The sequence below is a fragment of the Lepidochelys olivacea genome (genome assembly GCF_965140295.1).
Source record: "Lepidochelys olivacea isolate rLepOli2 genome assembly, chromosome: 4".
Lineage (NCBI taxonomy): Eukaryota > Metazoa > Chordata > Testudines > Cheloniidae > Lepidochelys > Lepidochelys olivacea.
Window position 1 is genome coordinate 116,105,586 of NC_140414.1, and position 27,415 is coordinate 116,133,000.

Consider the following 27,415-nt stretch of genomic DNA (forward strand, 5'->3'; position numbering starts at 1 on the left):
AGAAGTGGGAAGGAGGGGTAGAAAGGGGACAAGAGAGTGATTTGGGTTCCGAATAACAAATGGATGATGAAGAACTATAGTAAAATGAACATGTTTTATAAGGCAAAAATAGTTTTCAGAAAAGCTTTTTACATTATAAAAGCACTCAATTAAGGTAGCTGCATTAAATTCTCTAGCATATAGGAAAATCATTGCAGTATTTGTGAAGGAAGGGGGGCACACTGCCTCCCAGCATTCAATGTTCAATTCAACGGTTGTGTTTACATGCCACCAAAAATATAACTTAGGACTTGATCCCTAACCTTTCAGGTCACAGATAACAGTGGATTCACTGGGCCATTATTAAATTGTTTACCCTTGATGTTCAATGGGATGCTGGTGGGTGCATAGTAGCTACCCCTTCTGTTTGTATAATTAAGATGTTTTAAGGTACATGATATGAATCTCAAACAAATTATGACTTTTATATCTGTCCCTTCTGCAACCTGCCAAAATGTTAATGTATCCTACTAGTTATGATTCCTGGGCATTGAAGAGAAACTGTATTTCATTAAAAAGTCAAGCTCTGTCTGCAGTGAATAATACTCAAGATTTAGTGGGAAAGAGATCGCATTAAGTAGCTCTACTTAAAACATTAAAGTACCTCACACTGTAGTCTTTTTTCAGGCAAAATTCCAGCCATCCTCAGTCAGTGTTTTACCTGCACAAGGACTGCAGGAACAGGGACCTAAAGAATCCTTTTAAATATACAAACAGATCACTCTAAAGAAAAGATTCTGCAAACATGGGATTATTTTTATTCATATATCTTGATACAAATGAGAATTAAAATTAGAATTGTGTCCCTTCAGCCATGTGTGGTCTGAATAAGGCTGTAAACCATAGAAAATCGTTTCTTTAACACATTTATATTCACTCTAAACAGACAGTAAATAAACAGGAACACTTTACCATGATAGCGAGAAAATTCATTGTACACAGTGTACAATTATAATTCTGTAATAAACAAAAGTTACTGCAGACAGTTCCCATAGCACCTTCCACAGCACAACAAATCTTCTCTCAATACCTTCCAGAAATTTTGCGTATTAAAATCTCAGATCTATTTAGGAGTCTTCAAACTTCCAATACCAGAAATAATAAAGAAATAATAAATTAAAATGGGGATTTAACTGGTGGGTGGTACTTAGCCATCCATCCAGTGTTGTGGTCTCCTGTGTCTCAACAGTATGTTCTTTTTGAATTCAATGAAAATGCATTAGTAACATATGTTCAAACAGTGCAGGGTTTGTTCTTACAATAATTAATGTATATAATACCAAATTAACATATTGTAATAAGGGCTAAGACTATTTGCAGTCCTTATTCAGATAAAAGTCACGAGTATTTTTAGTTCAAAATGGGATTTTTGCCTCTATTAGGAGTGCATGATACAGCCTAGAGCAGTGGTTCTCAAACTGTGGGTCGGGACCGCAAAGTGGGTCGGGACTGCCTTTGAATGGGATCACCAGGGCTGGCTTAGACTTGCTGGGGCCCAGGGCTGAAGCCAAAGCCCGAGGGCTTCAGCTCTGGGGAGCAGAGCTCAGGTTGCAGGCCCCCTGACTGGGGCTGAAGCCCTTGTGCTTCAGCTTTGGCCCCTCTACCCAGAGCGGTGAGGATCAGGCTTTGGCCCCCCTCACCCGGACTAGTGGGGCTCAGGTGGGCTCAGGCTTCCTGGGGTCGTGAAGTAATTTTGGTTGTCAGAAGGGGGTCACAGTGCAATGAAGTTTGAGAACCCCTGGCCTAGAGAAAATGCCATTGATAGATCCAATGCAAGAAGATTGTTTTGGCCCTGCATAGTGACCAGCTTTTCAAGGTTAATATGATTTTGATAACACAGAATGCAAATAGTGTACACAGAAGCCAGTGGTTTAGTCCCCTGTAGATCCTGCTAGACAGAAAAGGACTTCTTAGGCAGTAACAAGGTTGTTCCCTGATAAGACCTTGTGTTGTTCTGTAAGCATGCCACTCAGGAGTGCTGCCACTAACGACAGAAGATGTGCCATGGAGTACAAATTCTGATGTGATATGATGTGGAAGGTGATGAAACAGAAGGGTAACAGAATAGTGTAGAGGGTTACTATCATAGAATCGGAGGACTGAAGAGGTCTTCTAATCCAGGCCCCTGCACACAATGCAGGACTAAGTATTATCTAGAGCATCCCTGACAGATGTTTGTCTAACCTGCTCTGAAAAATCTCCAATGATGGAGATTCCACAAACTCCCTCATGGTTTTAATTAGGGATGAACAAGGTGGAGCAGATGAAAAATAAAAATCTGAACATTCCCTCCAAATTAATATCATTTGGGAGTTGGAAAACTTTGGATAGCTGTGATTAAAAGGTGCACGCCTCTGCACTCACTGTATTGCCAGGACCAGAAGAACCAAAATACGGCAAAGAACAGTTTCCTCGTGCTATTTCTGGATTGGCTGGATCAAAATTAGGTAGAGGAGATCCTGCTTTTACAGGATTGCATAGTCTTTGCAAGTCCCTTTGGGAGTGAGGCTGAATAAGCTTTTGATAAGCACCCTAACTTGTCAGTACTTGACCAGACACAAGTTTACCCATCGCTTAGTTTTAAAATCTGCTTACATACACAATTCCAGTCCTTAACAATTCCTTCTGTCCTGGAGGGAGGGCGTGCCCAAGCTGAGCTCCTACCCTGTGCCCAGTAGAGCACACAGACTCCAAGATGTTCTTGTTATTTTATTATTTAATACTTGTATTGTCATAACCCTAGTCATGGACCTTGACCTTGTTGTGCTAGCTGCACAAACACAGAACAAAAAGATGGTCCCTGGTTCACAACTGAAGTATAAGAAAAGAGACAGCAGATGAATGCAGACACACCACCAGGGGAGTATAAGGAAACAATGAGACAATATTGGTCTGCATGATAGGCAATAGTTTCAGCACACCAGCAGCCTACCATAGAAGAAAGCGCAAATGGACTTGTTTGAAAAATTAACAAGTGGGATAATGGAGGCTGGAACCATGGGTTGACTGGATGCAAGAGTCAATCTCTCGATAGTGAATTAGACATGGTAGGTAGGCTGTAATAGATCATGAAAGGCCTTGAAAATGAGACAAGTAGCTTATATTTGAAGGGGAAGCCAATGGAGGGATGCAAAGGGTTCAGGTGTCTAAAGCGACAGGCCACAAGAGCATTCTGAGGATATGTCTACACTGCAGCTGGCAGCTCCTGAGTGTCTGCTGGCTTGGGTAGACAGAATCACAGTAGTTTCACTTGAGCTAGCACATTAAAAATAGCAGTGTGGATGTTGTGGCCTGGGTGGCAATTTGGACTAGCCACCCAAACATGAACCCAGGAGTTTGGGTAGGCTTTGACTCAGGCAGCTAGCTCAAAATGCCACATATCCGCACTGCTATTTGTAATGTGTTAGCTTGAGTAAAGCTAGTACGAGTGTATCTACCTGGGCTGGGAGACATGGTCCCAGCTGCAGTTTAGATATACCCTTAGTGGATCTGAGCAGATAAGATTACATTTGTCAAGGCCAGAGTAAAGGATATTGCAGAAATCAAGACACACGATGAGGGAGCATGTTAGCTGTGTCACTGGATAGGAAAGGCCATATCTTAGAGATATTCTGCAAAAAGATTTGGTAAGATTTAGACATAGCCTGGATGAGAGGGCTTAGGGAGAGGACTGAATCGAAGATGATACCAACGTTACAAGCTTGAGTGACAGACAGAATGGTGCTATCATCCACAGTGATTGAGAAAGGAGGCAGCAGGCATGACTTGGGGGGTAAGTTTAAGAGCTCAATTTCAACCATGTTGTGCTTGAGCTGATGGTGAAATATCCAAAAGCCAAGAGAGGCCAAGATTTTACTTTGAACAGAAGGAGACAGGTCTTGAGTAGAGAGGTAGCTCTGGAAGTCATCCCTATACAGATGGTGGTTGATTTCTGCTTGCAAGTGAGATTATCCAGAGCTAAGGTGTACAGGGAGAAAAGAAAAGGACCAAGGACAGGGCCCTGTGGAACCCCGCAGAAACCTATAAGGGTGGATGAAAAGACACACTGAAGGATTGATTAGAGAGGTAGGAGGAGAACCAGGATAGGACAGAGTCACAGAAGCCAAGGGAGGAGAATATTTCAAGAAGAGTATGGTCAACAGTGTCAAAGGAGGATCAGAACTAGTGCTGTTAAAAGGCCAGTTCCCCAAAGTAAAAGACAGGGGATTTTGCTGATGGGCCTTGTGCTCATGGAGTAGGGAGACAACTTGTGGCTTTGGCAGGCCCATGTCCCTTCCCTGCTTTTAGTTCCCTCTATCTGTGTCCTGGGGATAGTGGGGGCAAAGGATTCAGTAGAGAAAGCTAATCTGAGGGGTTGATTGAGAAGAGTCTCCCTCGAGTTATGGGTTGTATGGTAGGAGCCCTGCAACTCCCACACTGGAACCACGTAAAAAGCCTACTATGAGAGTCTGGGTGACAGAGGGTGCAATGCCCATCCCCTGTATTTAATAAAGTTGTGGTCTGATGCTTAAAATCAGTCCCTATGTCTGTCCTCACTCACTGATATGTCTGGATCAATAACAACATAAAACTGAGCCTAAAATTCTTCCCTAAGGTGGCTACCCATAGGGTTTCCTCCAGGACCTATATCCTAACTTCCTAGTTTCCACTCTCCCCCAAGATCCCCACTCACCCTATTCCAGGCTGGAGTTAATGAGCTGCACCTGCCACAATGAGGCCGCAGAAATTTATCACCTTCAGGCAGGATCATCCCTTCTCCCAGAGGAACACCCAGGATATGTTCATCTTTGGTTTTCCCTGCATGACCTTGGGCAATTAGCTTCCAGCTCTCTTTGCCTTAGTTCCTCATCTATAAAATAATAACACTTCCTTGTCTCGCAAGGATTTTCTGAGACTAAAATTAATGCAAGTTTGTGAGGTTGTTAGTTATTAAGGTAATGAGCACTATAGAAAAGCCAATGCAAATACAAAAAGCAGGGAGGGATTACATATATAAAGTGTGGAGAGGAAAGTAGGGCAAGTAAATAATACCTCAGGCAGTATTAACCTGCATGGTGTTCTAGCACAGGTTTTGGGTGTGTGTTAGGGTGGGAACGGAAATCCAAAGAACTCTTGGGAGCTCAGAGAGAGGAAGGCTAGTGTTATGGTTAAGGCAGTAGACGAGGACTCTGGTAAACTGAGTCACATATCATCTGATTTTTTTGCTACAGGAGCTCTCATCTCTTAAAATGAGACCTCTTAGCTCTTTGTGCCTCAGTTCTGCATTGATAAAAAGAGGAAGATGTTACCTTATGTTACAAAGAAGCTGTCAGAACAAATTCCTTAGTGCTTGTGCTCAGGTGCTATGACGACAAATACCACAGAAAATCCTCCAAATAAAACAATCTCCACTTTTTAGCTTATGCAGTCCCTAACGGGAGACAGCCATATGTAAATATTGAGAGGTTTGGCACATTTTTATTGTTTTCTACATTTATTTTTCAAAGCATGTCAATTTAGCAGTAGCCACGAAACTCAGGGAGAATAAAACAGTTGTTTAATAAATGGATCACTTGTTTGAATGCTCAGTCATATTTTTAACTTACTGATCACACCAGAAAATCAGTGTCCATCTCCAGTGCTCATTCATGTAGAAGCCTGCTGGCAAGTTCAGTTACAAATTGGATAACATGGTTCCCTTCGAAATAAAAACAACCCACCAAATCCAGTGACAGTTGTACTTTGTTTCTTCCTTAGAAGTGAACATCATCTTCTTCTGCAGCTCAGTTATGGTCCCTTATCTGATGAGCAGAGCCCTGAGCAAATACAGACTCTTTTGTAAATACTGAGCATATTATACTAGTCACAATAAAGTCACACTACAGTGAATGATCCCTTATGATGATGAGAGTACATAAGGATAGTCTGAGCCAGATTTTTAGAACATAGCCTCTGTTTTTGAGACTATTTTTGAGGGTGTGATTATTTGTGTAATAATAACAATTTTGTTCCTGCAAAAAGGGAAACCTGATTAAGGCTGGAGTTAACGTTTAGCTCTGTTGGTGGCTAAAAATTTTCACTGTAGAAAATTAAAGAAAATATGCTTTACGGTACAAGATAATTTTTTAAAATGCACTTACTAAGGAACATTCTGTTTTTAAATTTTAGATTCTACAACCTATGCACATTTTCTCTTTAATGCATTCGACACTGACCACAATGGATCTGTGAGTTTTGAGGTAAGTGCTTTTATCCGTTTTTAATTCTAGGACTGAATGTATTTTCCTCTGTTGCTCACCAGGTTAGCTTTTTTAGCTGTGGTCCAGATTTCAGGTTTTTCCAATGCATTGGCAATAGCCACTATTATTTTAGAAGGGCATCTCTCAGCATTGTACCTCAAACTGTGCTGCTGATATAATGTTCATTTAAAAGGCAACCTGAATTAGATGCAAGTGACATATAAGAACATCTGATCTTGCTTGAGTGCCTCCTGTGAGATGACAAGTGCTCTCAACTCCAATTGAAGTTAATGGGACTACTCAAATAAATAAGGATTACTCGCATGCACAAGTAGTTTCCAGGAGCAAGCTTTATATTTACAAAATGTGGCTTCATGGCAAATGTACTGTACAACATAAGCATTTAAAATAAGCTCTTCCTCTGCTTGAATTCTGACACATGATTTCAAGGTTCTTGCACTTTGCCTGCCACAACAGATGACATCATCAACAGCATGGTAAAGAGCACAACTCCCTGGTGTGTTTTTTGCAGTAGTGACGTGTCATCAAATATTGAACAAGAACCATGACCATAGGTCATGGAATTTAAAAAGCCTTTCAATTCACCACTAAAGACTGTATTTATTTTATGTCACGTCCGTCATGGAGAGCTGCTATTCTCTTCACCGTTAAGGTCATGATTAGCTAAAATAAGCCCAATTTTAAATTTGTCTGAAATTTCTCACATGTGCAAGTTTGTAAGAGAATAATTTCTCTCAGAGTCTGGCAATGATGTGTGATTTTACAAATATTTTCACCCTTTTATTATTGATGCGTGCTTGTAATCTGAATAACATGGAAGCAGGTGCCTTTGCCAAGGAGGTGTTCTGTGACTACTGTATGTAAAAAACAAATTCATTGGGATTTTCCTATACTTAAAAAGAAAACAGCAACAAGATTTTGTTTAGGCTTTAGGTTTATTTGAAAACACATGGGCCCTTATTCTGCATCTGGATTCATGAGGTGAACCTCAGCCAACTGAAGTCAAGGAGGTTCTGTGCAGTGCCAATAGCAGAACAAGGGCCTTAATCTGTATCTTTGATCCATGGACTGATGGGTTGCTCCTCCTTTCTCCTCAAACTGACTACAGAAGAGGTTTTGATAGTGCATAGTCATTTGCTTGACCACACTTTGGTTCTTTACGAAATTTCCTCAAGAGACCAAATAACTCATGTCAGTCAGCTTTATTGCTATAAGCCAATAATAATAATATAGTACAGGAAACAGGTTCTATGTGATGCCAGTCTCTGGGAAGCTTTCTCATGTTGCATTGTTACATTTACATCACAAAAGGTGAACTCCCCAGGTTACACCCCTAAAGCCATCTTTTTACACCCTACCTGTTCACAAGTAAAAAGAACTATGTACATCATATGAAACTAGATTTAACCGATAAGCTTTCTATCTTGTTTTTCTGGTACCATGCTGTACCACTTATCTCTTTGTTCTGAACACATGTATTTCAGGTACCAAAGGACATGAAGGCACCGCCTTGGTTTGTACTAGGGTAGAACAATCAGATGTCTTGTCCTCTTCCTTTGGGACATTCCTGTACAGGCTTGTGAGAGTAACTCCCTTTCTGTTACTATGGTAAAGCACTCATCTGTCCTTCTCTTGACAGCTTACCTATTTGCTGAAAACAAAACTTATTTCAGTGAATGCAAGGGAAGAATATAAAAATGGCCATTCTGGGTCAGACCAATGGTCTATCTCGCCCAGTATCCTGTCTTCCAACAGTGGTCAATGCCAGGTGCTTCAGAGAACAGAACAGAGCCGTTATCAAGTGCTCTATCTCCTGTTATCCACTCCCAGTTTCTGGCAATCAGAGGTTTAGGGACACCCAGAGCATGAGGTTTCGTCCCGGACCATCTTGGCCAATAGCCATTGATCGACCTATCCCCCAGGAACTTACCTAATTCACTTTTGAACCCAGCTGTACTTTTGGCCTTCACAACATCCCCTGGCAATGAGTTCCACAGGTTGACTATGTGTTGAGTTACGCAAAACTTATAAGTGAGCAAGGTTTCAAAAAAATCATAGGCCAGTTTAGGCAATATAACTGCTATAATATTTGTGCTTAATGCTATTTGTGCTTAATGTATACTAATATGGTGTGGATAATGCATATTATAATATAAGCAAATATTATTCAACACAGACAACCCTGGCAAAGAATTGTTTGTACCAATTTTCTAGCCACATTTCTGCTGTTATTGTCTGTTGTTGAAAAAAGTCACAGCAAAAGGAGCTCCTGCATCTCTCCCATGCCATTTTGTTGTTTTTTCATCATGTATGAAATAAGTCCTAAAAAAGGCAGGGCTTGTCTGGCCTTATTCTGTTATAGTTTCTAGGGCAGTGGTTCTCAACCTTTCTTTTTCGCAGACCATTTGAAAATTGCTGAGGGTCTGGCAGACCACTTAATGATCTTTCCAAATGTTGTTTATACTGTTAGCTAACTATTGTAAAGCACTTTGGATAAAAGCGCTAAATAAAAAAAATTATAATAATTAATGTTTTTTGTTCTACAAATGAAAGCACACAACTCATATTTTAATATCAGTATTCTTACCTTTCTAATGCGATGGATGTACCATCTCTCCCTTCCCACGGCAGCCCCCAACCTAGGGCTGGGAAGGAGGACCATCTCTCCCCAGCAGCCACAGCCCTGGAGCTGGGGAAGGTCGTCTCTTTCTCTGGCTGCTGCAGCCCTGCACATCCCAAATTCCAAACTAATTAGGTGCCTGGACCCTGGAGAAGACGCACATATAACGTGAGATGGTGGCCTTGGGGAGCCATGCCTGCGTGGCTCCACTATTAGGTGGGTGGCCCTTCATTTTTTTGTGTGCGACCACCCAGGCACGCACCTTAGATGGAACTATCTGCAGACCACCTGAATGGAGCGCACGGACCACAGTTTGAGAACCTCTGTTGTAGGGGATTTGAACACACCTAAGGGAAGTCCGATGTACACTAAGGGCTTTGAAAAAAGGAAATAGAAAAACAAAAATGAGGTTCTGTTTTGTTCATTTCCAGCATAGGTTTTCAGGTTCAATTTTGTACAATATTAACCTAGGTAGAGTGATCCAGATCTCATTTATACTGGTGTTAAAACCAGAGTAGCTTTATTGCGGTTAATGGAAACTGGCCCAACGTTCTTTTAATATGTAGCAGCATAATACCTACAAACTAACTGCAGAATATGAATACCTAAGTAATTCTTTTTATTCTTTAAAGTAGTGTAAACAATTTCTAAACATATTACCCAGTAGTTAACTATAGACAGCATGTAGATTCATTAGGCAGTGTGAAGAAATGATTCTAGAAAGAATAATTTTTCTTACTCATAAATTGCAACTTTGCCAAGTTTTTTCTATACCGATTCATATCGTAGGTATGGCTGTCCTCCATTCAGTAAAGAAAGCAGAGAGGAAAAGCTCTAGAAAGCTGGAGCATAAATACTCGTTTGTCACCATCTATAGTAAACTGTATTTACTGCTAAAATGCTCGCTATCTATAACCTCATCATATCAAGAACAAATCACATGGGCTTTTATGTAAATAGGCTGTCTGGATTGGTATAGGAAGAGCCAGAAGAAGTGCAATTTCCTTTCTGCTATGTTCTCCTGTACCAACCTAATTTGTAAGAATATAATAAAAAACATGGATTTGCTGGAATTGTGGAGAAGGGAGGAAGCAATCGTGTGCTCCAACTTTTTCTAGGCATTTTCACTCCATTTTGCAACCAGCAGCTGCAGTGAGGAGTGAGGATATGGCATAACTATGTATTACACCCCATTTGAGCCCCAGTCTTGCAAAGGTTTATGTACATGCTTAAATTTTAAGCCCTTGAGTTGTCACTTTGAACTCATTTGAACTACTTGTATGCTTGAAATTAAATACATGCATAATTTTGTGCTGCCTTAGGGCCCAAATTGTCTGAGTTATAGCTGAGTGAGCAGCCCTGATCCGACTTTGGGTTTGTCTCATAGCCATGGCTTATCTCCCAAAGGCGAGGCACCAAACTATAGCCTTCCTTTCCCAAAGCCTCAAACCCAGCCCAGCAAAAGCAGTGTGTGCCTGTCTTCAGCTCCTGAACAATGCATCTGAAAACAAGTCTGAAGTGTCCAGAAAAAATGTGCATGTGGTAAACCTTTAGAATTCTTTCAATTTGGAGCTCTGCCAAAGGTTCAAGTAGAGTTTATTTGGGAGGAAAAAAAAAAAACCCTGCAAAGTTTTAAATGAGTGTAGGGCTCATGACAGGTGCAAGAGTCAAAACCAAGAATCTAAAACATTGTTTTTTCTTCGAGTGATGGTCCCTATATGAATTCCAAAGGTAGGTGCACATGTGCACCATGTACTGGAGCTGGAAGTTTTTCAGCAGCAGTGTCCATTGACCTGTATGACTGCCTTATGTTGCCATATACTCCCTGCGAGGTTATAAAAGGCCATGCAGGGCAACGTGCCCTCAGTTCCTTCTTACCGCCTGGTCGGAGTTGGAATGCTCCCTTCACACTCGTACACTCTACGAGAACTATGGTAGCTAGTTCTGTTTCCTTTTTAATTTGTACTTCTGTAATACGTTAGTGTATATAGTAGCCTCTTCCTCTCCCGACCCCTTTGGGGGATTCTGCCCCGCATTCCGAGGTGCAAGAACTGCGCCTCATGCCCTCACTCATTCTCCGTGAGTGATGAGGACACACGTTGCCTCTACTGCCCAGGCGAGACACACCTTGTCACTCACTGAGATATCTGCAAGTCCTTCCCGTCAAGGATCTGTGACACTCAACTTTTGTGCCGCCACAAGTTCCTCATAGCGGAGGCACTCTGGCCCTGTGTGGAGTCTGATCCCGGACCGGTGCCTGGTGATGCACTGCCCATCACTGGCAATGAGTGCTTTGCCCTTGACTTCACACCTGGATCCATTGGCACCACCAAGACTTGAGAAGGTGCACAAGGACAGTCACAAGTGCTCTCTCAAACGCCATTGCAGATCCCCATCGCAGACCGCTGTGATGCACTGCGTTTCCTCCCTGAGGTGGGCTCAGTTGGGTGAGATGTTGAGTGACGACCCCACTGGGCCACCCTCTAAAGCAGGGGGCAAGGCGAATCAGAAGCGAGATCCACCAGCACTGCCGGTTCCTGCAATCACTGAGGATCCCTACAGCCCGCTGGTGTGAACTCCTCCGCCACGGCAGGATTCTTAGGGTTCCACTCCACATATCCTCTGCTCTGAGCAGCAGACAAAGTGATGTGCCCTGGACATTGGACCAGACGGATCCACTGGTCCCCACATCCCACCTTGAGCTATCGTCCCTGCCCTTGCCGCTTCTTTTAGCCTCCGGCCCACCTATACCAGCGGATGAGACACTCCTCCTCAGCTGTGACCCATCCCTGCTGGTCACGGTACCACCCGCACCAATGGTTCTGCCACTTCTGGGGGCTTTGTCAGACTCGGAGGTCTCCTCAACAGAAGAGTTGTCCTTCTCCCTGGTCTCCCAGCGTAGTGCGGACTGTGGGCATCCCCACTTTTTCTGGCCCACCAGCCTGGGTGGTACCCATATCCATGGGGCCTGCAGTACCATCAGGAATCGACCTCATAGCACCACTGACCCACGTGGGACCCTTATTGGAGCCCATATCCATCATCAGTTGGCCTCATAATAGCCCACCCTAACCCCTCTGCCAGATCTGATCACTTAGGACCAAAAGGAGGATCTGGAGTTCAATCCGGCACCACCGGTCCCAACGGCAGCACCCTCCTCTCCAGATGAGGCCTTGATTCCACCGACCCTCTCGCCTCCTAACAATCACCATCAGTACCAGGAGCTGCTACAGAGGGTGGCCCTTGATTTGGGCCCCCCCTGGAGGAGGTCCAGGACCAACCAGACAAGTTGCTGGACATTCTGCAGCTCCGGGGCCTGACGCGTGTAGCTCTGCCCATTCACAGTGCCAACCTACAACCCACGTGAGTGGTGTGGTACACACTGGCATCCTGTGCCCCGACACTCAAGAGGTAAGAATGCAGGTATTTTGTGCCAGCTAAGGGGGCTGACTTTCTGCTTTCCCACCCTCCTCCAGCCTCGTTGGTCACACATGCAGCCATTGAACAGGAGTGCCAGCACTCCACCACTTCCACCCCCATGGATAAGGCAGTGAAACGCCTGGATCTCCTGGGCCACAAAGTCTACTCTTCTGTGGCCCTTCAATTCCACATGTCTAACTATCAAGCTCTGCTGGCGAAGTACACTTTTAACAATTATACCAAGCTGGCAGAGTTCTTAAAGGACACCCCAGAGGACAAGCACCAGTGGTTTCAGGCCCTGATGGACAAGGGCCACATTATGGCCAAAGTCAGCCTCCAGGCAATAGTGGATGAGGTAAAAATGTCTTCCCAGTCCCTGGCCACCGGGGTGGCAATGAGATGTGATGTGTGGCTCCAGTTGTCTGGTTTTCCCAGGGTGGTCCAATCCACCATCGAGGACTTCCCTTTCGACAAGGATTAGCTGTTCTCCACAAAAACGGATGAGGCCCTGTATTCACTAAAGGACTCATGGGTGACCTTCTGGTCCTTTTGGATCTACACCCCCGGCCCCACCACTGACAATCTAAGCCACAGTTCTGGCCGCGCCCGTACCTGCCATACCAACCCCCATACACGAGGTACCAAGAGCTGGCCCGCTGGTGCCCTCACTCCCAGCACCCATGGCCATCTGCTTCCGCTGCCAGACCTTGCCACCAGCAGAAGGCCCAATTTTGATGTGACAGTCAAGAGCTGTGAACCCCCCATGTCACTACATGCAGCCCCCTGTGGCATCTTTGGGGTCTGTCTTGCTGTATTTGCCTACCAATGGTGGAAGAGCACCACTAATTGATGGGTATTGGAGATATTATGACACAGCTACTCGATAGAATTCCTCACATTCCCACCTCACCAGGGCGCCTCCCCCCCCTCGGGAGCTCTGCTTACCACACCCTGCTGCCAACCCCCTTCATCGGCAGGGGCTTCGACTCCCTGTACTTTCTCATCCTGAAGAAAGACAGGGGCCTCCACCCTATCCTCAATCTCCATTTACTCAATACTTTTATGAGAGTGCACATAGATTCAATCACAGTACAAGCCTTTCATCCAGCAGACCGCTTTGCCACCCTCACGGCACCCTGCGCCAAAACCCGCACATGACAGTGCACTGTTGTCTCTGTCTCCTCGGTCATATGCCGTGTGCATGCCTCCATATGTGCTGCCTACAACTGTGGCTTCTCTTGGTCTGAAGGCCCCATATCAATCACTTGGACTCAGCCTTGACCATTCCTAGCTGGGTCCAGGCATCACTCACCTGGTGGACCAATCCTACCAAAGTGCTCCAAGGCACCATGTTTGCCACCTCCGTCCCCATGACCATCCTCACCAGAGATGCCTGGTGGGATAGGGCACATACTTGGCAGGCCACATCACGCAGGGAAGGTGGACTCTCAGGGAAGTGTGCATACACATCAATGCACTGGAGCTGCATGCGGTCCAATGGGCCTGCCACATATTCCTGCCTCTTCTTCGTGGCTGGCACATTCAGATCCTCTTAGACAACACCGTCACTATGGCATACATAAACAGACAGGGTGGCACCAGATCCCGGTCATTTTGCTCAGGGGCTATCCACCTCTGGAACTGGTGTCTCTGCCACAACATTGTGCCCCATGTAGCATACCTCCCAGGGGTGCAGAACTCTCTGGTGAACACACTCAGCAGAACCTGGTACCTCAGCCACAAATGGGATCTCCATGACCCCATGATCCATGCCATCTTCTGGACCTGGGGCACCTCCCTATGGGACCCCTTTGCCACCCATGCAAACCTCAAGTTCCCGCTCTACTTCTCCAGGGTGGCTAGGGGTCAGGACTCCAGAGGTGATGCCCTCCTTCTTCCATAGTGTATGGCAGCTTGTGGTATGCTTTCCCCCAGTCTCACTTTTCCACCAGGTCCTCTGCAAGATCTGCCGAGATTGGGCCACAGTCATCTTGCTAGCGCTGCGCTGGTCCCGACAGTTCTGGTTTCCCAAATTACTCAGACTGTTGGCCTGCCCACTGATCAGCCTCCTCAACTGGCCAGACCTTCTCACCCAAGACAATGGCAGGGTTTTCCACCCCAACCTGGGCTTGCTCCAACTGACGGCCTGGTTTTTGGATCGGGCTCAGCCGGAGACAATGCCTGTTCATTACCGTCCACTGTATTGTTACACAGAGTAGATGGGAGTCTATGAGGGCATGCTATGCCGCAAAATGGAAGTGTTTCACCTTCTGGGCACAATGATGACATCTCCCCCTCCATGCTGTCTCTGTTCTCATCATCCTAGACTACCTCCTGGAGCTCAAGAACTGAGGCCTTGCGTTCGGGTTGATCCATGTCCATCTTGTGGCACTCAGCGCCTTCCTCCCTCCCCTGGATGGCCAGTTGGTATTTGCTCACCTTACCAATACCTAGGTACTGAGGGGCCTGACATACTGCTTCCTGCCGGTACTAACACCATGCCCCCGCCCCCCCAGGACCTCAATCTCATGCTGTCTGCCCTCACCTGGCCTCCATTCAAACCCCTGGCCATATGCTCCCTGGCCCACTTATCAAGAAGGTCCTCCTCCTGGTGGCCATCACCTCTGCCCAGTGGATCAGTGAATTGGTGGCCATGATGGCTGACCCATTTTCCATAGAGACAAGGTCTCCCTGCACCTTCACCCTAAGTTCCTCCCAAAGGGCATCTTGAGTTTCATCTCAACCAGTTCATCCATCTCCTGGTCTTCCATCCTAAACCCCACGCCACTCCCGCGGACAACACACTGCACTCCCTGGACATCCGCAGGCCTTCTACTTGGACGGAACTTGTGCCTTTTGTGCCTCCCCATGCCTCTTCGTTGCCATCACGGAACAGTCAAGAGGGCAGGCTCTCTCCTTGCAGCACACATGCAGTTGGATCTCTTACTGCATTACAGAATGCTATGCGCACTCCAGTGTGACACCGTAACTGTACCTGCAGGTTCTTCAAGATGTGTAGTCCCTATTTGTATTTCAGTGCCCACACACCTTCCCTCTGCTGCAGATGCTCTATGCTGTGGTAAGAAGGAGACTAAAGGCACGTCACCCTGCATGGCCTCTTATAACCTTGCAGGGAACATATGGCAACAGCAGGCGGCCATGAGGGTCAAAGGACACTGCTGCTGAAAAACTTCCTTTGCTCACATTTGGACTACAAATAGGAACTATACATCACAAAGAACCTCCAGTTACAGGTAAGTAACCGCCTCTTGGTCCTGGCAGAAATCACCAGAGCCGGAGACCTCCTGGACTACAGCCAAGGAGACTGGCTGGATCCCCTGATGCTTGCTCGGCGCATGGGGCTCTCCAGGCCTCAGACTCCCTGGTGCGTACTTCAGGAGGTTAGGGCCATTTTACCGCCCACTGCTCAGGGTTTCCTCAACCGAGTCCTGTGAGAGGGCACTCCCTGCCCACCCTCCAACCAGGCCCTCTGGACCTTTTCATTGGGCCCCTGCCCCGTGGACCTTACCGGCCATCCCGCCCCTTTATCAAGAGCCAGCTGCACGAGTTGCAGCCGGTTCGGTTCTGGACCGCGCCATGGACACATCTATGCATGCTCGTGCTGCACACCCTTCACATCTTCACCCTCACGTCCTGCCCCGACACAAAGTGGTGGGACCTCCTGCCATCTCTGGAGGGTGAGGAGCCCCAGTGGGCCAGCCTATATGCCACCCTAGTGCCAAGGCCTGCCAGGGACATCAGCTGGCGGCTCCTTCAAGGAGCTGTGAGCACGGGCATGTACTTGCAGCGGTTCGCTCCCCTCCCAGAGACCTGCCCCTTTTGCTGCGTAAGGGAGACCCTGACGTATGTGTACCTGGAGTGCGACAGGTTGCAGCCCCTATTCCGGCTCCTCTTGGATATATTTTTATGCTTTTGGTTGCACTTTTCCCCTCACCTGTTCATCTATGCACTCCCTATCCGTGATCCCACAAAGTCACGGGACCTCCTTGTCAACCTCCTCCTGGCCATCTACAAAACCGGAGAGAAGAGGTTGGCCAATGGGATTTCCTGTGACTGTGGGGCCTATTTCCGTTCCTTATTCCGTTCATGCATCCAGGCAGAGTTCTTCTAGGCGGCATCCGCTGGCTTCATTGACACCTTCGAGGAGCAGTGGGCACTGTCCAGGTTCTCTGCACGGTGTCCCCTTCAGGTTCCCTTCGTTTAGCCCTGTGACCTCACTCCCATTCCTGTTATCTCGTTAGCTGTCCCCCATAATTATTTGGAATCCTGGACCTGTGGATCCTTAGGTTAGGGGGAGGGCCTTTAGCAGTGGGCAGGCTCTGCCTGCCCACTTCCTGGAGCCCAGTGAGACTACCCTTTCTGCTTCCTTGAGATTAGTTTCTTTGGGCTAGATTCACAAGGAAAACTTAGATGCCTAACTAACACTTTAGATGCCTGAGTCCAACATTTAGGCTTCACTAGCATTCAGGCCCTAGCCACCTGAAATTCCCCTAGGCATCTGAATTTCTGCTGCTGGTTATGTGTACAGCCGAAGTCCTGACACCTCTGAGCATCTCAGTGCCTCATACCTAAGCCCAGGTGGGATTCACTAACTGTGCATTCCCCTCATCTAGCTTGCCCATGGACTCCAATCTGGTAGGAGTGCTCAGAGGCTGCTTACCAGATTGGGCCCTGCAGAAAACACAGCTGGCAAAAGCACTCCCAGTATCCCAGTGGTTTGAGCACTTACCCAGGATGTGAGACACCTAGGTTCAAATCCCTACTTCACCTACTATAGTGCAAGACTTGAATCTAGGTCTACTGCCTCCCACATAACTGCTGGGGTGGGTGTCTTTTCATACTCTCGTTGAAGCTGTTCCACTTCGTATAAATAATAAAGTATTTATTGGAGCAGGGACTGGAACCTGGGTGTCACAGGAAACTATGCTCTTCTCTCACTGGCCCAGTGAATATTTAATTATTTATACCAAGCGGAACAGCACTAATAGCAGAGACTGAGCCATACCCATCTCAGACTAGCCTGCTGGTTAGCACATTCACTGGGAGGTGAAAGACCTGCATTCAAGTTCCTGCTCTGGGTGAGACAGAAGGGGGATTCAGTCGCCCACAGCCTAGGGCCTAAACACTGCGCTATTAGGTCTGGGTGTATGCAAACACCCTCCATTTTTGTCTTTTGTGTAGAGCCTGAGCTTGTAGTGTGCTTTGACGTAAGCAGCTTTGCACCTGCCCACCAGCAGAAACTTTGGCACCTAGTGACCTTATGCCCCTGTGGCAGTAGGTGGCTGAGCAGTGTTTTTTTGCGAATGTCAGTGAGGTCTAAATGTTGAACCTAGGTGCTTAAGAACCTATATGAATCTGGACCTTTTGAGCCTAAATTCCATGGATTGTTTTCAATGAGACTTGCCTCCTCTAATTGCCTACATTGCTTTGAAAATGGGATTTAGCTGTCTAATTCACTTAGGCCCAGATTCTCCAAGGTATTTAAGTGCCAGTGGGAGGATCCGTGCCTTAGCCCTTGCAACTCAGAGGAGAGCAATGCATAAATACCTTTAAATATCAGGACCCGCCTTCAATGCTTATTGAAGTCAGTGCTCCTGACCTAGAATGACTTCTAGCATCCTCATGGGCAGACGATGTTGCTCAGCAACTTACAGGATCTGGGCCAGTGGGCACTGAGATCACTCAGTAACCTCCAAGTAATACTCATCACTGGCAGGGCTGAGGTGTTGTGCACTAGATCCACACAAAGATTTAGGTAGCCAAATGCCCTTTTGGGTACCCAGTGGCCTGGTCTTCACTGGTTGTGGTTGGTAGGGTATGTGGTAGGGTATGCAGCTGGACACTGCAGTGAAAGGCTCTGGTGAGGCAGGGCAGGGGCAGGCAGCAGAGAAAGGCTCTGGCATTGAGGCAGCAGTGGAGCACTAAAAATAGCCATGGGAGGCACAGCTTGGATGAGTAGAAAGCTGTGTAGGGTACATACCTGTAGATTCTGGGGGTGAGACACTGCTTAGGGGAGCAGAGTAAAGCTACATCTACTTTGCTGTTTATACCCATACTAGGGTGTGTGTGCAGTTTTTGTACTCTAAGTGTAGCCATAGCCTTAGGTGACACTGAGACTCTCCAAGACCCCACTCAACCGCTGCCTAATCCTGTAGCGGCATACGTTTTTGCCAGAGAGCATGGGCACTGCTGCCTCAAGCTGGGTGCCTATCTCACATTTTAGCCCCAGTGGGATCCTCAAAGTAGGCTCCCTCTGCGTATCTCATCTGCAGGGCCTGATCTGTTATGTATGCTCAGAGCTGGCCTAAAGCCTCACAAAATTGCTGGAGGTAATGGGGAGAAAAAGGTAGCCCCCTTAGTATAGTAGTTAGGAGAGACAGGTTCTAATCCCATCTTTGCCAGATGTAGTAAAGGGATCTGAACTTGGGTTTCTCACCTCTGAGGCAAATGCCCAAACCACTGGCCTGTAGAATGATTCTGACTCTCTCTTTGGCATATTGCATAGTTAATTAGACAGTGGAACTGTGTCAACAGAAGACGCCCCACACCAGAATATGCAGGTGAGACTGAGAGGGTGCTATCCTAGCATCTCTCATGGGTTAGGGCTCTCATTTTAGAGATGGGACACCCAAATTCAAATCCCTTCTCTACATTGGGGGATTGAACCTGAATTTCCCACATCCTGAGTGAATGCCCTAACCACTGGGTTAAAGTATGTAAGGGGTCTACTGCCGCCATCTCCATTTCTTGTAACACCTCCCTCCTCCCCAAACAATCAAACAAACAAACCAGCTAACACGCAGTGCTTAATTGGTAAGGAAAGAGGTGCTGGGGCTCGAGCAATTAGGTGCAAGGGGGGGGGGGGGTCAAGCAACTTTTTAAAACTTTAGTAACTGACGCGATAAGCCCAGAGGTGCTGGGGCTATGAACTGCCCAGCGTAGAGGTGCCAGGCCTCAGCCCCGAAATAAGCACTGCTAACATGCCAAACTCCAGGAGAAAGATTATGGCTGAGAAGCTCTGGAGTTAGGTGCATATCTCCCTGAGAATGGCAGGTGTAGACCAACCTCTCTTGTCAAAAACCTAGGCAGCTCAGCATGCTGGCTTTTATGGCTCCCATGCTTATGCACCTATAGCTCCTTATATATTGTATAGGGTACTTAAAAGTTCGTCCCTTTGTGGAGCTAGCCCTACCTGCAAAAGAGCTGTTTAAAGCCTTTGGGCATGCTCTATGAGTAACTTAACTTTTATTTGTTTTTCCAAAGATGATTAATTATCTCTTAACAAAGTTGTCAATGACTTTCTGATTGTTTTGTCTCAGTTATTCCTTGAGGAGATCTAATCAATTAAGTAACACCCTTAAGAGTGCTAACATAAACTCAAAATTAGGGGAACTGAAAAGTAAAGCTCCTAATCATGTCTTCCTCTGTATCTTGTTCAGGGCTGGATTAACCTTTTGTGGGCCTGGCACCAAACATATTTGTGGGCCCCCATGAGGGCAATGGAGCATGGTGCAGGGAGGTCAGTCCCCGGAGTGAGGGGCCAGCGAGAGGCAATGGGGAATGGCATGGCAGGGGCAGCCCTGCTCCACCCAATGTGAGGGCCCTATTTACAAACCGGCAGTTGCCAGACGCACAGTGGCCTGCCCGGCCCTGTGCTGCCAGCATGCCCCTTTCCCTCGGGGACAGGCCCATGCCACACCACACAGCTTCCCTGCACAATACCCCCTGACTTCCTATGTCCACAGGTGGTGGAAGTGGAGACTGCCCAGAGCTAGAGGTGCACTGGGGTCCGGCCAGGGGGCTAAGAGGAGCAGGGGATGGGGCCAGGGGGCAGAGAGGAACCCTTGGCCAGCCAGTGGACAGGCCAAGAGGAGCAAGTGGTGGGCAGGGGAGTCAGCAAAGTCTTGGGGCACAGTAGAAGTGGAGCAGGCTGGGGCCCCTTCTGAGCATGGGCCCGGCTCCATGGAGCCATTGTCAACCAGGCACTGGGCCAAATGCAACACTGGCACTTAATAATACTAATAAAAAGCCACTGTATGTAAAAAAGTAACATGCATGGAATGGCTGCAGAATTGACTCCAAGGATGTGTCTGTGGCTCATACCCAAAAGGAACTCGTTTGGTGGTCTATAGATGGTATTCTTCCATTTCTGTGGTTCACCTCAAGAAGACCACAGTCGCAGCTGGCACTTTTGCTGATAGTTTTAGCGTGGTGACAGTGCTTAGATACTATGGGGATGGGCACTAATTGAAAACGCAAGGAGGTGGAGAGAGAGAGTTTCTTCTTACCAAAATAGTTTCTCAAGGACACAGGTGAGCTGCACGGATGCCTGTATTCCTCCTTATGTGGATTAATAATGGATTTCATGTTCCAGCACTCATAACTTGGCTGCTTCCCAAAGCACTAAATTTTGCACACACACAATTTAAATAAAACTAATAGGAAGTAATTTTAAACTGGATTGGCCTCCATGAACAAATGATGGATGAAAGTTCAGGAAGAAGAAATGCTACTGTTTTGAGTGATTTATATTTTGAACTCATATATTATGTATGTCAAGGGCACCCAGAGTTTGGATAGGCATCCTCAAGTTTTTAGACTGAAATCTACATAAATAAATAATATATACAGTGAAGATTGGCATGAGCAGGCTAAAAATGTACGCTATTAAAGATAAATTATACTTTTTTTAAATGGAAAAGATGAATCAGCTTTTTCATCCCTCTAGGCTTTGCTTTAATTTCAGATAGCCACAACACAGCAATCATATACATAGCAAAAAAACTCGGTTCTTAGGCAACACGTCACAACTTCCTACCAGTGTTAGTCCTTATTAGCAGTTCAGAGATGGACTTATACCTTAGGGCAAGGTGAACATTCAACAAAAAAGCAATTTACTTTCACAGTAGCGTCTACTAGTCCCAAGGGTAATAGAGCTGAAAATATGACGCCAAGCTAGGGGCTGATCTTGTACGATGTGGAGCACATCCTGAGAGCTGAGTCTTGTCAACACCCGTGAGGCTCAATGTGCACTCAGCCCCATGCAGGAGGTGCTCCAAAATATGCTGTTAAGCCGTGAACGCACAACTATTTAAGATGGGAAGATAAAGCAAGAGGAACATTTTTCTGCCGCTCCCAAAATGGATAGCTAATTTGGTCATCAGCCATGTTGTTGCTTGGCCTCTGAGGAAGTGTAGCTTGAGTACAGCCGGTGAAGGAGCGCAAACAAGAGAATGGTGAAGCACCAGAAAGGCGTAGAATGGGGAGGAAATGCCTGCATGAAAGCTGACACTACAGCATTAGACTTTTCAGGAAAAGATCCATCAAGATTTAGAATAGCAACATAGGAATGATGATTGTTAAAAGTATATGATCAATTTTTTTCTGAATTTCCTGAAGCATAATGGTTTAATATTTGGCAGTATGCTATCAAAGAGCTGTATAGTGCTTTAGCCCTGTGATGCTGAAGCTATAAGTAAGGTCAGTAAAATGTTTTTCAGGATTCATATCTTTAAGATGCCTCATGAGGCGAGTGCACTGATGCATTAATACTGGAAACTATGACAACGTCAGCAAGCCCCAGGGCACACTAGTCAAGAAAGACAGGACTTTAATAGAGCTGTGCGGCGTTAGCTGAGCTTGTCCTCAGTAGGTACTTGGAAGGGTAACTGTAATGGCCATACAGGAAAAAAAACTAAAACATGATGCATCAGCCCCTCTTTGTCCCTGATGCAACCCCTTTGGCTGTTTTCCCCAAAATACTGGCTTTTTTTCAACTCTGAATAAACATGTAAACCTGGCCTGTGTCAGTACAGAATTATTTAACCCTTGTAGCTAATGGGTTTGGTGCTATGGTAGGACTTTGAGCCTTTACAACAACATTTGGTTATGAGCCCTATGGCAATAACAATGATGTCACAAAATCAGGTCAGGACCAACAAAGGACTGGGAATGATAAAGCCCTGCTTTCACCAAGTCTCTTTAAAAATATGAACGAAATACAACTAATAAATGTTTGACTTTTTTGTCAATTCTCCGTTTGAATGAGGTTCATGTTGCTATAAAACCATATTAATTCTGAAACACAACTCTAGTTCTAGGACTAGTGTAACACGAGTCTATTAATCGTTAGTCTTCTTGGCCTATAGGGAAGTAATGTAGCCTGACTAATTTCATTCTCTGAAAGCTCACTACACGTTAATGCGTCAGAGTTCTCTACCACCAAGGATCAAAGCAATGGATTCAGATTTTGTTGTTTTACTTCTGTAGACTCTCTCTACAATATTTTAATTTACAATTATCACTGTGTTTCATATAGCGGAGGTAAAAATAAACTTACGTTTCTCTAATGAATAGTTTTCTCATAATTGCCTTTTTTTTGTTGAGCTTCAATGCATAGAGCAGCCAGCCTCTGAAGAAAACCTCTGCAGAGGTGTAAGAGCTGAGAATATTACCTTTCTTATTGTTCTCGTGTGTGACATTTACTCCCATGTAGCATTCTACAATAAGTTATTACCATTTAAATTCCAGTTAAGCCCTAAATCATGTGTTTAAGAAGTACATAGACTTTGTTCTGGACCTGTGCACAGCAGTGATGTGTTTTCTCCCCACACTGACTTCAACAGAAACGGCTTGCATGCAGCATTTTATAAGGTTAAGTCATAGGCTACAGTACATTCAATCCATTAACAGAAGGAGGCTAGAAAACTGATTATTGCTTGTATAATAGAGCAATCCACCATGAATTGGCAGTACTACCTAAAAAGTCTAGATGTTTTTTTAAAACATACGACTAATTACCAAAAACAAGACGAAGCAACAGTCCTTCTTTCCAGCCTGGTATTACACTGGAGAATTTATCACATTGGAGTCCAGGATTTGAAAGTTGCATATTTAGAAATATATAGTTCAGCTTCAAACTACCTAGGGTTTTTTTTTGTTTTCTTTCTAGGATTTCATTATGGGTCTCTCAATTTTACTCCGAGGGACAGTACAAGAAAAACTCAACTGGGCTTTTAATTTGTATGATATAAATAAGGATGGATACATAACTAAAGAGGTAAGAATTCATTTTGTAGCCACAATAACTGAAACCACAGCATGTACGTGTCCCTTTGAGTTTGGTTTGAAAGGAACATGGCTTTAGAGAAACTGCTGTCAAAACTGAGTTTGGTAGCAAACAACTAGATAATTTTTTTTCTTCCCACCAACTTTAAAATAAATGTATTTTATATAAACTTAACTCTTTTTTTTTTAAAAAGAACTAGCCACAAATTTATATTTTATTAGTAGTCATAGAAGACATAGCTGGCCAAATTTCTTAAGGAATGGGCACAATGGGCATGCCTTTGAATACCTACATTTGCCCACAGAATTTCAAGAACTGTGTAGGGTACTTATACATAAAAATGTGTATCCAGAAATGCAAGTGAACACTTTAAAATGCTATTGTTTTCTAAAGGGCCTTGCTCTGCAAGGATTAGGCATATGCTGAACTTTACTCATCAAAGTCAATGGGACAACTCAAATGTGAAGTGAGCATGCACATAAGTTTTTGCAAGATCAGACTCAATGTGTTTACTGTAAATGGTACTGGTACTAACAGTTTCAGCAAGACACTACATAAAGATTACAAAGGGTTTGTTTTTTTTAAAATACAGCATTTTATTCAACGTATTGGCAGATGAATTACATGGTTATAATAATTCTTATAGAGCACTTTTCAGCGACATATCTCAAAGCACCTTACAAAAGCTGGGGAAACTCACACACAGGAAGGCGATGTGATTTTGCCCAATCACCTTCTACTACAAATTTTTGTTGGTTTGTTTCCACTTACTGATCCACTGGAGCTTTCTTTCCACAATATCATTGGACTTTTAGATATCGTAAAGTATTTAAATTCAGAAACATAAATCTGCATCTACTTAAGAGTTTTCAGTTACAGACGCCCCTCAACTTACACAATTGTTCTGGAAAGCCTTGTGTAACTCAAATTTTGCATAAGTCAGAAACGTATACCCGTACGTTACACAAAAATTTTCACAACTCAAAAATCCTATTTCCAGTGAATTTGCGTAAGTCTGGGTTGCGTAACCCAGGGAGTGTCTGTACATAGCGTCAGTAGCTAATTTAAATTTCAAAGTGATCCATGTGCATTATACTCATGAAGTTGTTCAATCACAATTTGACTGTGGCACAGTCTTAAATATTTCTTCTAAACTATAAATGCTCAAAAGATTTTGAGCATGTTCTAAAACATTTACATAAACATGTTTTTCTCTTCAGGAAATGCTTGATATTATGAAAGCTATATATGATATGATGGGAAAATGCACTTATCCTGTTCTCAAAGAGGATGCTCCTAGACAACATGTGGAAACATTTTTCCAGGTAGGGCAAGACAACAAAAAAGGATGGTCTACAAGAAAACTCCCATGTTTTCACTGGCACATCCTATTATTTTTGTTACTCTATCTTCCCTGTTCCCCCATCCCAACCTACTCGTCCAACTGATCTGTTATGTCTAGACTTTTATAGACTGGAAGCTCTCTGAGGCAGGGACTGTAATGTACTTATAGTGTCTAGTAAAATGATACCCTGACCTGGGTGGCCACCAGCCTGCAATATAACTCTGAAATAAGTAATAAATAAATTCAGTGTTTTTAAGTAGGATTTTAACATGATTTAAGCAAATGTTCTTATCTTTCTGGACAGAAAATGGACAAGAATAAAGATGGGGTAGTTACCATAGATGAATTCATTGAAAGCTGCCAAAAAGTAAGTAATGATAAATGTAAGATATTTAGTTACTCCTATCAGCTGGCTAAAGGGTTGTCACATGGTACTACCAATTAGAGGATTTGGGTGTAAAGATGTAGCTTACACTTCTAGGCACCTTTACAAAAAGGTATGTCTGGCGACCTGTTCTACAAAACAGTCAGTTACATGTGCGAACATATACAATATTTGTATTCATAGAGGTGATAGTTTTTGAAAAGCTAATGTTCACCTATTCCACTAGTGTGTTTGCATCGTCTCTTCCTATGCAAAACTACCATGTAGTAGACAAATTGTTATGTGAATATTTGAGTCTTGTGCTGGGTATATCTCTGCCAGAATTCACATTTATTCATTGTAGGATAACTGAATGAGCTATTATTTAAGAACTTGTCTACAGTTAGACAAGACAGCCTTATAAAAATAAGTTCTGCAATTTTATTATGAAAAAATTAAACACCAAAGCTTCTTGTTATTTGTACATTGTACAAGGTTACAAGCTACTAGAGGAGCATGGTACATACCGAGGGTGTCATACTACATTAGATCAAGTGTTGAGATCCAAACTGGAAAAAGGGCTAGCAACAATTGATTAGATCATGCAGATTGTTGTAGCCATTGACAGTTCTTTTCTCAAACTAAAACCATCAATTCTGTCTAACAATAAATACAGTAAAATACAGTAGATTTCAATGGACATACCAGCTCTATTTGGATTGCCTTAGATAGGGGAAAGGCGATTAGGAAAATCAACAATAAGAGTCAATGTTTTGCCCTTTTGGTATATATGAAAGGGGGGCCAGACGACAAGAATTCGCAATACAGGTATGGGTAAGCAAGACTAGGAAAAGCATGTCTATCCATGAGCAACAATTTATAAACACCTTGTAGCCCGAAAGCTGCACAGGAAATATAAAAGATGGTACGGACTTTGTCAGGTTTTTTTTACTTGAACCTCTAGGTATTCCATTGGAAATTCCGGTTGGATCAAAGACAAGGAGACAGTGAGACCTAGCCAATGATGTACTATTCTTAATAGCACTTCTCATGGTGGCTAATAAGCTTTGGATACCATTGACCATAGTATCGATAGTATTCTTTGCAGTGGATCCACTCCTGTCTAAGATTGCAGTGTTGCTGAGTAAGTTTTCTTTCCTGGAGAGAGCTGATATAGGGTGCTGTAGGGTTTTATCTTGTCACTTCTCTTGTTCAGTATGTCTGGAAGGCTGCTCAGGCAGATGGATCACCAGTAGGCAGATGGCATTCATTTGTCTCCCTCTCATTAAATGCCAATTCTGCTATTTCCTCCGTGCCTAACTGTGATTTGGATAAGTCTGGGTGTAAAATTACAGATGGAATCTGGACAAGTTGGCAATGATGCAGATGGGTAGGAAAATTCATCTATAGGAATGGAGGGGTATTGTGCAGTAAGGGCTACAATGTGGTTCTTTTCCAGAATGATTCACAACTTCAGCAGGCTGTTACAGCCTTTGCTGTTTCTGAGTAATCAGATATGTTGGCACTGAGTAGTCCATCTCTGATTCATAGCATGAGTGACAACCTTTAAATCCCTACATACTTCAGGGCCCAATGATTTGGAAACTCATCTCCTACATCTTGCCGTGGCTGTTCAGGTGTGTTGGGCATCAATGCCTGGAACTTGGCCTTTCAAGACTATAAGCAGATATTCTCAGTGTTTTGTTTTTCCCCTGACTCCTTAAAAACCCACATTTGATGAGCTTCAGATTACTCAAAGAGACCTTAATGATAAGCATGGTTGGGTTAGATATGGACACTTTGTTTAGGCCAACACTAAAAATTACAGGTGGCAACATGGAAGATGACACGTCAAGCATCTAATCACGCTTGGCCAAAAAACATCTTTTTTTTTAAATTTCCAACTGTATATAACATCTACAGTATTGTAGCCAGACTTAATTTAATAGATTCTATCTTTATTATCAAACAATAGAATTTCTCAGTGCTCATTCTACTTCTTGCAATAGGTTCACTATGGTATCTTTTATTCATCAATTTAAGAGATAAAACAATACATAAAATGAACCAAAAGCTGAGAGAAATTCTCTTCTGCAAAATTACTCTGTGTAACTGTGTTTCCTACAGTGTGTTCCTGAAATACAATTATTGCAGGATCAAAATCAGCCTTCAAATGCCAGTACCAGGTCCTTGTTTTATTTATAAATGGTTTTGTGTGTGTGTATATATTAGCCCATATCACCAAGATTAATATGTTAATTAATATGCACACAGTGTGAAATGCAGTTTTTCTGATACT

At 44.3% G+C, this 27,415-nt stretch overlaps 1 protein-coding gene across 6 annotated transcripts in view; it reads left to right on the top strand.

Annotated features, from left to right (window-relative positions):
* KCNIP4 (potassium voltage-gated channel interacting protein 4) overlaps positions 1-27,415 on the top strand; it is a gene marked incomplete at its 5' end in the record, with an annotated part of 476,849 nt that overhangs the window by 446,405 nt on the left and 3,029 nt on the right. For 3 of the 6 annotated variants that reach the window (XM_084627276.1, XM_084627278.1, XM_084627273.1), the window contains 4 exons: positions 6,187-6,257; positions 23,291-23,398; positions 24,628-24,732; positions 25,057-25,119. In XM_084627276.1, the coding sequence (XP_084483402.1) occupies positions 6,187-6,257; positions 23,291-23,398; positions 24,628-24,732; positions 25,057-25,119 (347 nt within the window). Of the gene's footprint in view, positions 1-6,186; positions 6,258-23,290; positions 23,399-24,627; positions 24,733-25,056; positions 25,888-27,415 lie in introns of those variants that run through there. The other 3 variants (XM_084627275.1, XM_084627277.1, XM_084627274.1) reach the window with 2 other exon arrangements.